Source organism: Onychostoma macrolepis, chromosome 21 (genome assembly GCF_012432095.1).
Source record: "Onychostoma macrolepis isolate SWU-2019 chromosome 21, ASM1243209v1, whole genome shotgun sequence".
Taxonomy (NCBI): Eukaryota; Metazoa; Chordata; class Actinopteri; order Cypriniformes; family Cyprinidae; genus Onychostoma; species Onychostoma macrolepis.
This window is the reverse complement of record NC_081175.1, coordinates 6,318,994-6,337,894: the sequence shown is the minus strand read 5'-3', so window position 1 is coordinate 6,337,894 and position 18,901 is coordinate 6,318,994. Positions and strand designations below refer to the sequence as shown.

The window sequence follows — 18,901 nt, the reverse complement described above, 5'->3', positions numbered from 1 at the left end:
ACAGACTGTGGAAACTTAACACTGGACTTCAAGCAACTTGGGCTATGAGCTTCTCCACCCTTCCTCCAGACTCTAGGACCTTGGTTTCCAAATGAAATACAAAACTTGCTCTCATCTGAAAAGAGGACTTTGGACCACTGGGCAACAGTCCAGTTCTTCTTCTCCTTAGCCCAGGTAAGACGCCTCTGACGTTGTCTGTGGTTCAGGAGTGGCTTAACAAGAGGAATACGACAACTGTAGCTAAATTCCTTGACACATCTGTGTGTGGTGGCTCTTGATGCCTTGACCCCAGCCTCAGTCCATTCCTTGTGAAGTTCACCCAAATTCTTGAATCCATTTTGCTTGACAATCCTTTTTTTTGGTCTTGTTCATTGTCCGCTAATGTTTGACAACCAGAAAGTGTCCAGATATTCTGTGTCTATAAAGAGATGTAGTGGTAACCTTATGATTTACCTAATGGCTGCTAATACAAGTTACTGATTCAATCCTAAAAATGAATGACCTAGAAATGGAAGTTACAGTAAGACCAGGTCTTCTCAATTATATGGGTATCATGTACATAAAAGTTGCCTCAGGGGGCAGTAATTACTGACTGTAAGTTGCTTTGGAAGAAAATGGCGAGTAATCATGATTCACATTTTTACAAAGGATTTAACCACGATATTCCAGCTGCTCACAAATGAAGAAACTCAATCACTGCCTTAGTCCTAACATTACAAAATAACACACTGAGAAACCCCAGCAAACCTGCTGTCTTAATACATTTCAGAGCATGAGATGTCAATACAGTTCTAGCTAAATTTAAGAAAACTGTATTACTTAAACAAAAAATGTTGATAATGCTACAACGGGGTGAGGAAAAACGTCTGAAATCCTTTTATACCCAAACTGCATGAAAAATTACAGAATGTTGTTTTATTATGTCTGCATTAGTTAATATACTGTCATAACAGTCTGTATATAATAGTGTCATATACTGTCAGAGTCTTAGCAAAATGCAAAAAATACCCACAATAAATTTTTTTTAGTAGCTTTACATTCTGTACACACCTGCATACCAAGTGTGTCCATGAATAATTCAGAATGATTTCCTTGAATAACACTTGAGTCTACAAGTAAGAATGTTTTTTTATTTGTCTGTTTAAATCACTCAAAGTGAAATTAGTTTCAAAGGAATAGTTCACCCAAAAACGTACATTTTCTTAAAATGTACTCACCCTCAGGCCATTCAAGATGCAAATGAGTTTGTTTCTTCATTGTTACAGATTTGAAGAAATTTTGCATTACATTTTAATGCGAGAGGACAGCAGGGGATGGAACTTTTTCCATGGAAAAAGTGTTATGAATTATAGACCCATATTTTGGTTAGAAGTGACAATTTAAAAGTTAAAAATGTCTTAATGATGGACTTATTACAAAAACGTAGCTTTTCACTTCACGAGATGTTAATTGATGGATTAGTCATGATTATTGTGATGCTTTTATTAGCTGTTTGAACTCTCATTCTGACGGCACCCATTCACTGAAGAGGATCCATTGGTGTCTCTCCAAGCAAGTCAATTTCTCCAACTGTGTTTCTATGAAGAAATCAACTCCTCTACATCTTGGATGGCCTGAAGGACAGTGAATTTTCATTTTTGGGTGAACTTTTTCTTTAAAAGTGTAACTTTACAGGAATTTCTTTGATATTTTGAAATATATTTGAATATATACATTTTCAATAAAATCTAAAAGGCAGGTTCAAACTCAGACAGTCATGGCACATGGCTTCATCACAGCTGAACACATCTGTATTTTTCACTTTCGCTGTGGTGATTTGCTGAATGTAAGGGAGGAATCTTTGCTGTCAGATTCTTTAATCTCCTCAAAGTTCCTCACTACATCCTCGAGGAAATTCACCACAGTCTTCAGATCCTCACTGCTGTCCAACACGGACTCTTCCAGCTGTCCCTTCAGCCTGGTCAGGGTCTCGTTGAGCACCATCAAACCATCTTCAGGAAACGCATGATCCCCAGCCTCCTCCCCTGCAGCACCATCAACCCCAGCAGCTAAAGACACACCCTTATCGCTAAGGTAGTGAATCAGGAAGCCCTGCAGCACTGGCCTGGATTGGTCACTCAGAGATGACCTCAGCGCTGGAAGGTCATCAGGCTGGCATACGGACAGAAGGTGCAGGAGAGCATGGCAGAGCTGTGAGCGTAAGCTAGCACAGTAACGATATTCAAGGAAGTCCTCCGTTTCCTCACTGTGTTCAAGGGCCTGAGCCAAAGCTCGCCACACTTCAGCGAATTGGTGAACGTCACCGTACCGATCTCGCGTTGATGGAACAGAAAGTGCAGCAGCGGATTTGATGCGTACTTTGAAGTTCTTGCAGGAAGTGACAACGTAGGACAGGGCAGAGTAAGCTTCTTTAGACCAGACAGCAGAACCTGCAAGTGAAGACATGTGCGTTAAACTGCATTCACACCATGAATTACCGTAATTATGAGATCCCAACTTGTAAAAAGCATTCACGTCCTTGTAGAACTCGTTAAGTACAACTCGAACTCTGCAATTTCTGAAAGCTTTCCTTACATGGCCAAATTAACCCACCTCTAAATCTCTATGATATTCTGATCTCTAGATGGCGACAAACAAGAGCTAAAGTGAACTTTAGTTCCGACTCAAATGCTTAGCGCATACATATAGCCAAACACAGCTGAAGCCTTTCAAAGTTTTTGATAGCGTGCATCAACACAGGCGTTCAACATGTGCACTAGAAACTTTGCCCAGTGTCTGCGCCATTTCTCTTAAGAAATGAGTGATTTTTTTTTGTTGTGTTTATTTCTTAACCCCGTCACTAAAGTGTTCAACACAGGCGTCTACTGCAGTTACATCTCCACTAGTTTATTTTTGTTGTTGTTCTGTCTCTTACATACATTTTTTGTTACTGTGAAACAACAGCCCAGGTCAGTGTTGCCACCTTGTGGACCGAATAATTATTGCAAAAAAATTCAACATGCATGTGTGAGCTGAGCGAACAGAATTTATGGTTTTACAAAACTGGGCCGAGTGCAAACAATATGCACAAAGTAGGCTGTGAACAAAATTTACTTCACATGCACAAACGTACACCTTATTGTATGCATAAAAATCCAAATATACTTTCACCATGATAAAGAAATATTTTTCCAATCTAATTTTCGTTTTTTATACCACTTAAAATTTTTATTATATATTTGAAGAGTTCAGATGCAAAAGTGCCATTTCAAATTTTTTTCTAAAATGAGCATTTTTATCAGGCTGCTATGTGTAGCTTCAGTAATTTCACTTTAATGGCAATGAATAGGTTCTTTTCATTGCCATTAAAGTGAAATAACTGAACATAAACATAGGAAAAATTTTACATTTTAGAAGAAAATATCAGACGGCACTTAAGAGGCTTTTGCATCTGAACTCTTCATTTTAAAATGTCATGTGGTGTAACCATCAAGTAAAAAGTAATAACATATTTTCCTTACACTCTGAATACACACAAAAAAACATGTAAAAGTGTAAATATTTTTCAAGATGAACTATTTTGTAATAAATATAATAAACAATATCATTATGTTTTTAAACTTTGAATTTTAGACAAATATTAATAAGCAGTGAAGCAGTTGTGTTAAATTATTATTTAAAAAAACAACACCACCACAAAACTTTTTCTTTTTTTTTTTACTTTTCAAGAGCCGTTTTTTTTTTGTTCATTATGATATCAGGACATCACCCAGATTTTTTAATTTAATTTTTAATTCAATAAATCTAATAAATGTAATGTTCACTCACCCAGAGGCAGGTTGTGGTTTCTGAAGGCATTGCCCAGTGCATAGCAGGCGTTCCAGCGCACTTTCATGGTTGCATCTCCTCTAACTGTATCTATCAGAGCCCCCATGGCCTCCTGCAGAGGCTGCTCAAACACAGGCTTTCCCAGGTGCACCGGCTGCAAGAAGTGAAGCAGATTCCCAAGTGCACGGACAGCATTGCTCTTTACCTGCAACAGAGGAAACACTCATCAAGCTTGGACTTCATTATCACTTGATACATTGTGAAAAGATGGCTTTTGTTTCTGCCTTTAATGAAGATGCACCATTATTCAAATTCTGACTAATAAGCTGTACTATTTTAATATTATCGCCAATAAAACCATATATGGAAAGATGAACAAGGAACTGAAATGTGTTAATGATAATTAGTAACGGTCTATTTTCAAATGATGAATTTAAACTTTTTTTATGCATGAATACAGATTTACACAGCTACTCTTAAAGGCAAAGTGTTATTACAGAGAACACACTCAAGTAATTTTTAGAAAAGGTTACATTAGGTTTTTAAGACATCTCGAATAGACAGAAATGTCTACAGTTTAATATCAATAACATTGAATAATTAATATACAATATCAACTGATAACAAGAATTACAATAAAACACTTCGAAACCATTAGCTAAAAGCTGTTTAAACTGAAAATACACTACTGTTGAAAAGTTTAGGTTCAGTAATATTTAGAAAGGAATTAATAAGGATGCCTTAAACTGACATTTACAATGTCCAAAAATAGAAATGCTATTAATTTGAACTTTCTATTAATCAAAGAATCGTGAAAAAATGTTTCAAGTTTCCAAAGTGTGATGATAAAAATAAGAAATGCAACACCAGCTCAGCTGAGTGTGTGTGTGCGTTAGTAACATTCAGTAAATTAAGAAATGAAGTATAATTTAATTGATAACATTAAATAAAGTTGTTTAGCTGTAACATTTTGCCTTTGATGGGTGATGGGTTTTGGGATCTTATCTGCCCTAATAAAACAATTTTTTTAACAAACAACTCACTCTCCAACAGTGGTACATATCAGGAATTTCTAGCCTGAAATCTTAAATAATTGTATAATTTAGCATAGTAAATAAACTTTCTACAAGTTTCAAGGTGGAACACATTTTATTTAACAACTTTAGACATCTTTTGAAGATGCTGTGAACACATCATGTAAAAGGCTTCTGGCATCAGTAACAAAAAAGAAATCCCCACCCTGTCTTTATCTCCTGAAGCTTTAGTGGCAGATCTCAGCATGTTCAGCAGCAGCATATCAGAAAACTCCTCCTGAAACTCCAGCCCCACTGACTGCCTGAGGACAACAGATGAGAGGAAAACCATCAGTATTCTAGATTAACGTCACATACACACACAGATGTGGTTATTTGTTTTTCTTACATGTTGACAATGAGTGTGTCGGTGAGGTTGCCAAGTGACCAGGCTGCCTTTGCACGAACGTTGGGTGAGCGGTCATCCAGAGCAGTGAGGATGGCATTAGCCGTGTCTGCCACAAACATCACATCCTGTGGTCATCCAAAAAATAAATAAATAAATAAATAAAAATAGGCAAAGTTAGTAAAGTTAAATCAGTGCAGAGTACGTATCTAGTTAGATGAAGGTGGATTTACTAATAGTAAAACTTATATATATATATATATATATATATAAAATATGTAACCAAGTAAAATAAAATAATACATTATGTTCTTAATATTCAGAATAGTCTAAGAAATTACAAGTGAAGCTCTTTCATTGTATGAGAAGGCTGATCCCGTACCTCTCTCAGGCAGGGAAAGAGGATGTATACACCTAGAGCTCTCACTGTTGCCGCCTTTACCAGTGAGTTTTCGCTGTACGTCAGTCCCAGCAGTATTGTGATACACAACACTTGCGTCTTATCCTGCAGATAGCGATATACCTGTACATTAATATCACAAAGAATATCACATGTGGAAACTCAAGAGGTCAAACACACTCACAGGCAGCTGGCTGAAAGCTTGTGGTAAGATGGAGGAGAGGGTGTCACATGCACTGGTCTGTAGGGTGGGATGCTGCTCGTTCTGTAAGGCACTGATCAGTGGACCACCCAAGACCTCGGACCAGAACTCAACCACCTGAAAAGGGCAAAAGACCAGCATTACATCATCATCATAAACTTTGAATTAAGTTTTGTATCACATGTGCAATTTTTTTTACCTGACACACTGGCATGCATTTGGCACTCTGTAGAGCGGTGTTGGCATCACCTCTGTACTGCTGGATAATGCCTGTTCCCAGTTCTTCCAGAAGCTTGTAAAATACACAGAAATTGTGAAACAGACCAAGAAAGAGGAAAATGTAGAGTTTATGAAAAAAAATTACAGGTGCTTGCTCATGCTACAGTCACTGCTATGATTCTAGGTTGTTGCTAAGGTTTTCTGAGTGGTTTATACCAAGCACATTAACTTTAGCAATAACTATAAATATGTAGGTTTTAATAGTCACACAGATTCTATAAGAATAAGTAAATCCACACAACGACCAGTACAATTTCCGACACAGAAGAATGATATCTTTAGAATCACTTTCAGAACAATTTTTTATTGCCCATTGCCTTGAGTCTGAACTTTTAGAAAAGTAATAGTACGCCTCACCTGAATAACGGCCCATTCACACCAAGAACGCAAACTATAAAGTTGGGCTGTCAAGTGTTTAATTTTATTTATTTTTTTAATCTAATTACCTGATGTGCCTCTTAAAATTTAAAGTCAAAATTTAAAGTCATTATTGTGTTAAATGAGAAAAGCACTGAATAGATATTACAAAAAAGTAGCAACAGAAAGATATTTTGATTTAACATTGCATAAAAAAAATTCTCATGTCATTGAATATTTAAATCTAAAATTATTAAAATAAAATAAAAACAAACACTCCAATTTGAAACTAAATCCATCAAAGATGGTGGCAAGTCTTGGCATCTTGATGAAGGAGTCATTTAGTCAACTCATTCATTCAATTGATTCATTCAAATGGCTGATTCATTCAGAGACGAAACATCTTTATGAATTGGTCACTGAATTATTGGCTCACAAGACTTTTTGATTATTCAGACAGCACAAATAGTGCAGGACAAGTTACTTGCTTACGTTTAAGAATAAAGTCCTGTTCACAGCAAGACGAATGTTTGGTGTGTGAAACATTTTAATTTGAATGAACGGTTGTTATGATGTCTGCTCAGACCTAAAAAACAATTTAATTACCGCTTTTCCATAAGTGCCACCTACTGTCAGAGAGAGAATTTTAATTCAGCCCATCTGCAGTTTTTTATGCACTGGTCCGAAAGACATGCATGGAAAACCTGAATTCTTATTGCGAACATGTCTTTAAGTTTAGGGATCTGAACAAAATGTTCACCACTGTAAGCACCAAATGAGAGAAAATGACAAAGACATAAAGATCCAATACTTTAGCGCCATGAAGTTGCACAGAAGGATCTTGCTCTGTGAGACAGCGAGCACTGAGTTGCCCCAACTCCAACAGAGATGTCTGAGCCAATGAGAAGTAACCCTTCACAAGATGAGCCAAAACCTGAAATAAACCACACACAAACAATTAAAGAAACATTTCAAGATGCGCAAATGCTGTGGCTGCATCTTCACAAACAGACCACTAACCTGCAGGGCTTCAAGTCGTACGGGTGAAGGTTCCAGCGATGCTCCACTAGACCCGCCGGTGTCACTATCAGAGTACAGTTCCTCACGAGGCTGAGTGACCAGGCTCACGCACAGCTGCAACAGCCAGCACGGCCCCTCCGGACCCCCCTCAACTCCTCCTCCAGGAGACGAGGACTCTCCGTCTCTCCGAGCGGGAAGTCTCCAGTTGTGAGAGAGCTCCTGCGGGGTGCTGATGCCAGGGGTGCTGAGGGCGGATGTGGATCCGGGCTGCTGGAGGAGGAGCTGGATCTCTGGGAGGGGGGCTTGTGTTGAGACTAATGCACCGAAGAGGGTGAGACTGGACACACGGACGTTCACATCTACCATGGGAGGAAGAGACGGATTGGTGGATAATCAAATTGGCTGAATTGTTAGAAACTTTTTTTTTAGACCAAGTATTCAACATCTGGACAGTTTTAATAGTACAACTTATAATAATACCTCTGTGGCGCACATATGGACGGATCTGTTTCCACAGTGGGCTCAACAGGCCCGGTCTGAGACGATTATAGGGCACGTTGGACACTAGGTGGGCAAGGCACTGAAAGAAAACACAAAGTGTGTTCACTTTCTTTGGACCACATTTACTAACAGCTTGAACCAGCGCCAACCCCCTTTTCGTATTTAAAAAAAAAAAAAAAAAAAAACTGTCGTCAAGATTTATTTTAAGGCACACATTGAAAGATTAGTGCTGAAAATGTGTGTGGACAGTTATTTTTGCAGCTGATCTTATTGCAAATGCATTTGTAGAAGTTTCCCTTTCGGTGGCAAAATACATGGGAGGAGAGTATTTAAATTAATCATGAAACATGATTTACTAATGTTTGCGTTACTGAATTTACTGGTATTTGTAGAAATTGATGATTGCAAAATTGCTTAAGTTAGTTCTGAGAAAAGGTCTAGCCTCATTTCTTATATTGTGTTATTTATAATTTAATAAATGTTATGGTATTATTAATAGTATTTATTTTGAATTAACTTATTGTTAAATTTTGTTTTAATGATATATAAATAAACAATATTTGAACAACAAATAAACAACATTTATAAATTTATCTTTTATAAAAAAATTTAAAAAATTCTAAAACTAAATCAGGCCTATCAAAGTCCATCAAAATATGCTTCAGAGATATTGGACTATGGCATAAGGGCATAAAGGAGGATCTATTTGAAATATTTGTTGAAATATTAAACGTTTCTATGCTTTAATTTCTGTTGTAGTTTTAGTAGCGTCTCCTAAATCAAGGCAATATTTCCATTTTTAGTTTAGGTTATTAATCTAATATTTATATTATATTTTATTTAAGTTAATCAAACAAAACTATTGGGTATCACCCTGGATAATAAAATGTCATGATCAAAGCACATTGAGAATACATTGAAGAGAATGGTAAGGGTATAAGCTGTAGTGAGGAGATGTAGCAAATATTTTACGTTTGATATAATGAAAATAATATTGGATACTCTCTTCTTCTCAGAGCTTGACTATTGTCAGATAATATGGGCTAATGCTACAAAGAAGGATTTAAGGAAACTCCAGCTGGTACAAAATAAGCGTGATTAATTCTCCAGTGTCCGTATGGTACTAAAGTGAACAGTATGCATTTTTATCTTAAATGGCTAAGACTGGAAGATAGGATGATTGCAACACGGAATCAACAGAGTTTAAAACTCTTTTGGATCAGTATAATCAATTACAATCCAATGTTTAGTCACATGAATGCGCTACTAGACGAGCAACAGAAGGTAGATTTTTACTCCCCAATGCTAAAACTAATTTTCTTAAACGTACAGTAGTCTATAGGGCAATGAAATCAAATCATGGAATCTCTTACCAGTGTCATTAATTAGGATAACACAGAAAACAGATTATAAAAAGGCAGGTAAAGGCAAACCTTGGATTATTGTATTTATAGAAGGTTGAAGTACAGGAATTAACTGAATGAGCAATAAGTTTTTTTTTTCTATACTATAAAAGGTGGAAGAAATATTTATAGAGGTGTCTTGGAATGTGAAAAATTTATTTAATTGTTTTTATGCATGTAATAATGTATGAAGTTTAAGTGTTGTGTACCCCGAGAAGACTAGCGATGCTCTTGGGCATAGCTAATGGGCATCCAAATAAATAAATAATCTTTATTTCAGCCACCAAAAATGATTTCTAATGTTTTTAGTTGTAGCAAATAAAAAGAACACTGGTGTGAGTGTGTGTCCTGTTACCTTTAGGACCTGAGTGAGTGTCTGACAGGAGGACTCCGCTATGAGTGCTAGCAGCAAGCAGCGGTGCAGCTCTCTGATACTGGCAGCTAATGTGGCCGAAAAGGGAGTGAAGGCCTGGCGGGGTGCACTGGTGTCTTCAGCGGTGGAGAGGAACTGGCGTGAACCTTCTAGAAGAGCAGACAGAACCTGCAGAGAGCCTGCCCGTACCTAGGAGCAAATGTCATGCATCAAAAGTCAAATATATCTCAGGTCAGAAAGTAAATGGCCAACAGTGGACTTGTGTTTTACCTTTGGGGAGGGGTCCTTTAGGGCAATGGTCAGGAGGGTAAGAGGAGGAGGGCCTCCAATCCCAGGAGCATCTGGAACAAAGGAAGACCAGTAGCCATAGAGGATTCGTTTCTCTACACACTTGACCACAGCCAGGAAGCACTGAAGTGCACTCTGCCGCACACGTGCCTGATACAACCTAGGAGAGACAGCAGCCAAAACAAACACATTTACATGTAAAGCCATGACAATGCAATCATCTCATATTACAAAACGGAAAAGTAGATTAGCTAATTAACTTCTCACGTAACAGCCAATCATACTTTGGAGAAATGTTACAGAAATATTTGATGCAGCATTTTAAACTAAATAATAATAATTGTATTATTACAATATACAATAGAATAATGACACAAAATATTCAGAATGAATAGATTTATTGATGTAATGTAATTATAGTTTAGTTATATAATTACTTTTAAAGTTCATGCACAGCCAGAGTCATGCACAAAACCCTAATATTTATGATAATGATAATTAATATTAATAATATTGATGATCATGAACTATTAATTATTAAACATTAAAATATGCATTATTTAACTAAATTATACTTTTAAATTAAATTATCATTTATTGTACAAAATACAATAATACAAAATATTCATGATGCATAGGTATTTGTTGTTCAGATATAAATACTATTTAGTTATATAATTAAAAATCACAGTTGTGTCAGCAGAAATACAGTATGTTACTGAACACTTGTGCAAAAAGTGAATATAACAAAGATAATTCATAATTATATTATAATGTGAATTATTAATTATTATTAAACATTAAAATACATGCATTGTTATACAAGTAAATTCCTTATAATAACAACAATAATAATACATGTGTTTTTACTGTTGTAGTAAAATTATTATTTAGTTAATCATATCAAAGAAGAAGAAATTAAACAAATTAAACAAATAAGATCAGCATATCTGTTATTGGACACATAAATATTAGTCATAAAAAACTTGATCTCTACATAAATCATGTAAAATACATACGCATTTTTTTTTTCTAGGTCATTTACCACCTGTCAATGTTTTATTTGACCTAATAATTTAAGAAAGCTTTCCTGGCATAAATAGTCCAAGGGTCAAACCTGAGTTTAGATTGCATTCCTCCCTCAGGGTCAGAGAATTCAGAGTCAGAGCTCCCTTTCTTCCAGGAAGGGTAGAGTTGTGGAGTCGCTCCTGACGGAGACGTCACACTAGTGGACTGTGAGCCAAGTGACCAACCACTCTGATCCACTCCTCCTCCTCCAGTTTTAAGAGGCCCAGAGATGTGGTCACCCTCTCCCTCCTCTCCATCCTTCTTTCCCTCAGCTCCAGCTTTCTTCCCTTTCCCCCGAGACTTGCGCTTCTTGTTCTGTTGGGACTTAAGCAGAATAAAGAGGTTTTTCTTCCTCTGCAGTTATAGCCTTGATTTTACAACACCCTTTAATCTTGTATTTCTAACATATGTGCACATATATGGCCACCTACCCCAGCTGTTTTTTTCTGTGCAGTTGAGTCTTGTGAAGGTTCAGGTTTTGCAGCAGGAATAGTTTCATACTGAGGGAGAGGAGCTGGGTACAACACCTGTGGCATTTCCACACTTATTCCCGGCAAGCAATAGAACATAAATCTCTGCCAAGGACACAATTATCAATTATCATAATGCACCACTCAAATCAGCTTCATTTTCTAACTGTATAATTACTATCTACAGCTATAAAAACAAGAATAGAACAGTATGAATACTTTGAGCACGGCCAATAAGGTGCCCAAATCCTGGTTTGGAACAGCTTTCCATTTTCCACCATTGAGAAAATACTGCATTCCCTTCAGTGCACTCTGCAATAACTGAAACACAAGCAATGGGAAACTTTTACAGTACATAAAAGAAAATGTGAATAACCAACAGTTTGACAGCACTTCAGTAACCTTAATTAAAAGGAACAGTTCACCAAAAATGAGCATAAAAACACTGCAATAATCCACAAGTAATCCATACGACCCTATTCACTTTACAAGATGTTAACTGATGGACTAAAATCACGTGGATTGCTTGTGAATTATTGTTTGGACTCCTATTCTGACGGCACACATTCACTACAGAGGATTCACGAGTGAGCAAGTGATGCAATGCTAAATTTCTCCAAATCTGCTCTGATGAAGAACCAAACTCATCTACATCTTGGATATCTTGAGAGTGAGAAAAGTTTCAGCGAGTGTTCATTTTTGGGTGAACTATTCCTTTAATTTAATGAAGAAACAAGCTCATCTACACATTGGATACACCTTTTCAACAAATTTCCATTTTTATGTGAACTATTACATTAAGGTGCGGTCACATTTACCATTGCTATGAGAAAACTCATAGGTCATTTCAATAGCAATCTGTGCAATTGAGAGTTTCATGTCAATGCGAAAAAGTTCCCCACACAAATTCTGCTCAAGTTTAAGTTGGTCATGCAAATTCACATTGACCAACAGAAAGGGGTTTGGTTTGAAAGTGACTGTTTGAACTGGGCTTCATACGTTGCCACACTCATGACTATAGAAATTGGACATCATCTAACTTTCGCTAATGTGACCTCACCTTGACTTTTAGTAGCATCAGATAAACATGCAGTACTGACCGTACAAAAGACAATGTCCTCCACATCAGGTGGCTTGGGGGACTGTAGTGTCCGCAGGAGGATTCCATAGCATACACCTTTATATGGATCCTCTAAATATGGCTGACCAGGAACACTAGTACACACACACAAAAAATAAAAATAAATTGACATTCAACTCTAAAGGGCCATTCTCACCAAGGACAATACCTTTAATGACAACTATAACATTTTAAATATCCTTCTAAAATTCTATAATAAATAAGTCGACACCAAGACTGTAACAATAACGACACAGAAGAACAATATTATTGTGCTGGAGAGGATTCAAAATGATGAGGATTATAATACTTATAATAAACAGAATGTTATAGCACGGTGGTGTGGCCTAGTGCAAATATATTTTTAGTATGAATGGGCCAAAACTAAAATAGTTTCCTTGCTTTTCTAAATTTTATTAATAGTCAAATCTAATAACTAGTTGAAAACAATTAAAATGTGCAGATGCTGGAAATATCTGGTACCACATCAGTGTGCTATAAGATACAACGACAAATGAAAACAAGTGTTCTAAAATTGCCTCAAAATATCAAACATATTTTGCTTTGCTCAGACTGGAGAGAATCATAGTCTACTCTAGAAGTAAAAAAATTAATAAAAATTGCCCATCATACATTAAGAATTTTTCTGTGAAATCTGTTAAATCTGACTGTCCAAAATCTACAGACTGACTCTGGCCTTTCAGCTTTCAGGGCAAAGATTTGGGCAAAAGTTGCATGGTGTATTCCAGCCTTTCTAAATTTTAAAAAGATATTAAATAGCAGCCATTTACGAAGATTTGATTCATGACATGATTGGACACTGGACATGGCTCACCTGAGACATAGATTAGCTATGCAATGCACAGCAGAACGACGTAACTCTACGTCAGGCTGGCTGGGGTCACCGTAGCTTACCAGAATACCACTCGGACCAAGGAGCTCTGGAAGATGCTGGAGAGGATTCAAAATGATGAGGATTAGACTCTAAACATTATAAAAGAGTGAGAGTTGCCATATCTGAAATTCTTACCCTGTGACATCTGGATCCATTGCCATACACTAATGAGGAGAGGGCAAGCAACACTTCCGGGTGAGTCCATGAACTGCATGTACGCAGAGCACGTGAGCAGTATGATACCAGAACATCAAGTGTATGCTCATCCACTATTACCTGTAAGTAGGAACAAAAAGTATCAAAAAAATGATGCCTCTTGATAAAAGCCATATGCATATTCAATATAAGGCCATACTTTAAGTACCTGTAGCTGGTTGAGAAGTTGATGAATCAGTTGGCACAGTTTGATGATAAGATGTTCTTGATTGAGAGGGACCAGACGGCTTGCATGCATAAGCAGCTCGCACACAACCTATGAAATTTGAAAGGTAGCCATATTAACGACCACTGAATTACACCCTCTCACAGACTTAGGCTGTCTTTTTTTAGATTACTGGAAATTGTACAAATGGCAAAATTTTTGAACATGTTAATTAATTATCATATCTTTATATTTAGAATTTAATTAATTTATATATATATATATATATATATATATATATATACACACATACATATACACACACACACACACACACACACACATTACATGAATGTATAATTAGTTTTTTTAAGTTTTTAAAAGAAGTCTCATGTTCACCAAGGCTGCAATACATTATTTGATAAAAAATTCTGTAATACAGTAAAAACAAAACACGTCTTAATATCAAGATTGAAAGATTTTTTTTTGTTTTTTGTGGGAACCATGATAAACTACCATTCAAAACTTGTATGTAAGATAAAAAAAACCTTCTTTTATTTAGCAAGGACACATTAAATGGATCAAAATGGCAGTATATATATATATATATATATGTGTGTGTGTGTGTGTGTGTGTGTGTGTGTGTGTGTGTGTGTGTGTTTAATGTTCCAAAAGATTTCCATTATAAATAAATGCTGTTCATGTAACTTTCTATCCGTCAAAGAATCCTGAAAGAAAATTAATCCACAAAAATTATAAGCAGAAAAAAAAATTAACAGTGATAAAACAATTTCGACAATAATAAGAACCATTATTAATAACCGACCACTAAATCAGCATATTAGAATGATTTCAAAAAAAAAAAAATAGTGACAGTAAAGACCGGAGTAATGAATAATAAATAATACATTTAATTTTAAAATGCATCAATGCAGCATCGGTGAGCATAAAACAACTCTTTCAAAAACATTTAAAAACTTTGTTAATTCCCAACTTTTTCAAGGTAAGTGAACATGTACGCATTTAAGATTTCATAGCTCAGTCTTAACACTTCATTTATTTGTATCGAAAGTTGCATATTTATGTTGTTATATAAGTTCTGCTCATTTCTAACGTTGGAACCTTGTTTTGGCTTATTTGTTGTATAGTAATACATTTTGGAATGATAATAATAACGGTTGTGCCTCAAAGCCGAGTAACATGTCTACCTAAGAATGTGTGTTGTGTGGGCATCACAGACGTGTTCGATCACTAGATCCAGGCAGATATGAAGCACTCCACTCGAGCGTTAGATACAACGCCCAAACATGCTGTCTCTAGGTAGTTGAGCTACTAGGTTTCGGGAGACTGACACCTTTAAATAAAACAGCATAAATCTGATCATACCTCTGCTTGAATGCTGTCATGGTTGCCGCTGTTGTAGTTTTCTGAGATGAGCTGGTCGAACAGTAAATTGAGCTCAGTTTTCAGAGTCGTGCTGTCAGACGGTCTCAGTGATCTGAGTTTATTAAAGCAGCGACTGATCTGATCCTGCGCCTGCGCCTGCGCGGAACCGTCGAGCTCATGCTGTGCCTTTGATGGAGGGACAAACCTTGGTATATCGGGTGAAGCGGACTGAAATCCGTGTGTGTTGCGATTAGAAGAAAAACTTAAGCTCGTTTCAAAAAACGTTACCTTACCGGCCATCTTTACAGGGTCAAAATAGCGGCTTTACTATGGTAACCAGGAACCACGTCCGAGGTCAACCGGAAATGCCAGTTTTTTAAATTAAAAGTATTTTATATCAGTCATTTTTGGTCAATTATGGTATTAAGGAATTCGTAATCATCAACCGCATTTTGAGTGGGTTATTAATACTGTATAACTACTTCAAACCGTGTGGCTGTTTTCATGGTAATAAAATTAAAGTTGTGCATTTGAGTATCTAACATTAGCTGGAGAGTGAGATTTTGATGACATGGACTGAATCAATCACACGAGCAATAATATATTAAACATATTTAATACGTTAAATGTATTTTTGTTCCGTTGGAGTTACTGTTCTTAGAAAAAACTTATTTATCAATATATTAAATTAAACTTTTTTTTTATGATACATAAAAATGCAAGTAAGTCTAAATTATTTCGCACGTGACTGTATTTTTCAGAACTCTGTCAGCTAGTGATGGGAGAAACAAAGCATTTCGAAACGCTGAAGCGTGTGAAACAACACATGCTGGCGGCACCCGCTGGTTGTGTTGTTCCCAAACCTGTCCTGGAGGCCCCATGTCTCCCTTATCTAACACGCCTGATTCCACTCATCAGCTCGTTAGTAGAGACTGCAAGAACTAAATTGGGTGTGTCTGATTAGGGAGATATACAAAATGTGCAGGACAGGGGGTCCTCCAGGACAGGTTTGAAGGGGCTAGAAGGTGCTATGCACCCTCAAACGAAATCAAAAGCACCCTCAGTTAAAGCTGTATTAATGTCATTTTATTGCAGATTTGGAAAACTATCCAGTGCGTTATGATTTGCGCTCTGGAGATCGATTTATATTTCAACGTGTTTTCAGCATTGATCAATGTAGCCAATCACAGACATATCTGAATGGGCCGTACCACACTGCTCACTCAATTCGTTCAAAAATGGATTCATTCAAAGAACAAAACACCGTGTTGCTATGCATATTAAATTTGTGCTCGCACATGTGCTGATATTCAGAAAAGTAGGCCTACATTGCTTGCGCAATGAATATGAAAACATAACTCCTACATGGGTATTTATTTTTGACAAAAAACATCCCCTCAGTAAAACCACCATCCCCCCTTTGGATTAATAAAGTGTATTATGTCAAACTTATCATGCAAATGAAATGTATGAAATTCTCTATTTAGGATAATTCAGGAATAACGGCGATTGGCTGATCAGAACTCGGTACTGTAACAAGCTGCGCGCGGACGGAAGCAAGTTTTCGCGCAAAATGGTTCAAGTGCTACTTTTAAAGTTCTTTAAAAAGAAGACAACAGAAAAGCTATGATTTTTCCTTGATTAGAATTTAAAGACATTCCCCTGACATAATGTTATTGTGCTGTATGTGTGACTGTGAGGAACCGAGAGACAATAGGAGAGCTGATATTATCGAGTCATCAATTTTGCAAAAACAAAAACAAAAACTTTTGGACTCTTGAGAGTCCAAAAGCATTCACTGCGCGAAGAAGCCTATTAGAATACAGTTAATATAACCTTATTCAAGCAATTAAAGAAAACGTTTCTCCATGTCGTCAGTGAAGTCTCACCTTGGACAGCGCGGGAATCTTGCCACTTTAGACCAGTCCAATCAGATCGATTTTAGACCGTTTTAATTTCATGAGCAGTTTAAGTTTATTTATTTGTGTTGTCTTCGCAGATTTGGGTATCTGGGTAGTAACTGATTTCATGTAGGCCTAATTTAAAAAAAAAAAAAAATTTGTTTAAATAATTTGTAAAAATTTGTAAAGCAAATTGCATTTTAAAATGCTCATAATCAGATTAGTTATTTTTTTATGGATTATAAATACCTAATTTGGGAGTAAATGCATAATATAATTTATTGATTCTCCTTTAGTTTTCTTTTATAAATTTTCCTTTTTTACCGTATCATATACCATTTAGCTTGGACTATATTCACAAATGCCATGTAAATATGCAAACCATGCTTCTGAATTTGTGTGAAAATAGCACCTCTCAAGCAATTAGACCATGTATGAAACAAGTAGCCTAAGTTACTAAACACTGGTGATAGCTGTGAAACACAATGCCTTCATCATATCCAGTGACCTTCAGTAACCGATGATTCTGGAAGTCTGGACAAACATATTTCAAACCTGCAACACGTTGGGTGTGTAATGCCATTGTTGTTTTCATGTTTATTAATGTTTGTTGTTCATATAATGCAGGGAAAGGTTTTTGTCCGCCAAACCTCTTAAAATAAAATATTTGCTTGAAATATCTCAGAGGAAGGTAATATTTCAATAATAATTGACCAATACATTCACCTGTTTACAGTTCACTGATGTTAATGGTCACATTAGGTAAACAAATAAAATATTTAAATTTTAAATGTTCAAGTGTTAAAAATAGTTTTATTTTACATTTTTATGATTTAATTATTCGATTTTTTGATCCGCTCATAAACTCACTGCATTTCTTACATTAAGCCCAGTTTGGGAAATCCTGGTGTAATGTAATGTTTATTACATTTTGTTGATATCAAAAATTTTTAATATATTTTCTTTCTCTTTGCTTTTTCTATCAGTATGGTACATTTAATGGTAAGTTTTTTTCAAACAAGTTTGATAAAAAAAAGTAAAGTAAACTAAAAGTAATCTTAAAAAGTAATCACATTACACTGCCTAAAAATAAGTATCTTAGATTACGCTACTAACTAGTCTTCATGTAATCTGTAATTAGTAACAGACTACAATTTGTAAGTATATATATATATATACCGTGAAAAGGTTTTTGCCCCCTTCCTGTTTTTTTTTTTCATTTTTTGCATATTTGCCACACTTAAAAGATTCAGATCATCAAACAAATTTTAATATTACACAAAGATAATGCAAGTAAATACAAAATGCAGTTTTTAAATGATGATTTCATTTATTAAGGGAAAAAAGCTGTCCAAATATAAAACAGTTATCGAATTACAGTTATTCGATAACTGTTTCATTTCCTATTTGGGTTTATGTATATGCATCATTTTTAAAGAGTAACCTGTTTTTTCCAAGGCATTGTTAGATGCCAGTGTTTCCTATAATAGCTATCCAAAGATTTGATTTCAAAAACAGTATCATAGCTTTTAAATAATTTCTTGCTATGATTTTAAATCTGTATTTAACCTCAAAACAATCATCTACCTTCAAAGTAAAAAGAGGTGCTAGTCTGATTTTGTGGTGGCTGTGCTTTCAATACAATTATTAT

General features: G+C 35.9%; 1 protein-coding gene across 1 annotated transcript; it reads right to left on the bottom strand.

The window, feature by feature from the left end:
* Positions 1-1,110: 1,110 nt before the first annotated feature.
* Positions 1,111-16,250, bottom strand: heatr6 (HEAT repeat containing 6). The gene is made up of 20 exons (XM_058758849.1): positions 15,350-16,250; positions 13,967-14,074; positions 13,738-13,878; positions 13,543-13,658; positions 12,688-12,802; positions 11,807-11,908; positions 11,549-11,692; positions 11,167-11,441; positions 10,032-10,209; positions 9,744-9,950; positions 7,965-8,064; positions 7,485-7,843; positions 7,276-7,398; positions 6,028-6,120; positions 5,811-5,945; positions 5,609-5,731; positions 5,230-5,354; positions 5,047-5,143; positions 3,808-4,012; positions 1,111-2,429 (listed from the first exon to the last, which is right to left on the bottom strand). Exons 1-20 carry the CDS (start codon positions 15,647-15,649, stop codon positions 1,798-1,800), a joined length of 3,678 nt encoding a protein of 1,225 aa, XP_058614832.1. The 5' UTR covers positions 15,650-16,250; the 3' UTR covers positions 1,111-1,797.
* Between the last annotated feature and the right edge of the window lie 2,651 nt (positions 16,251-18,901).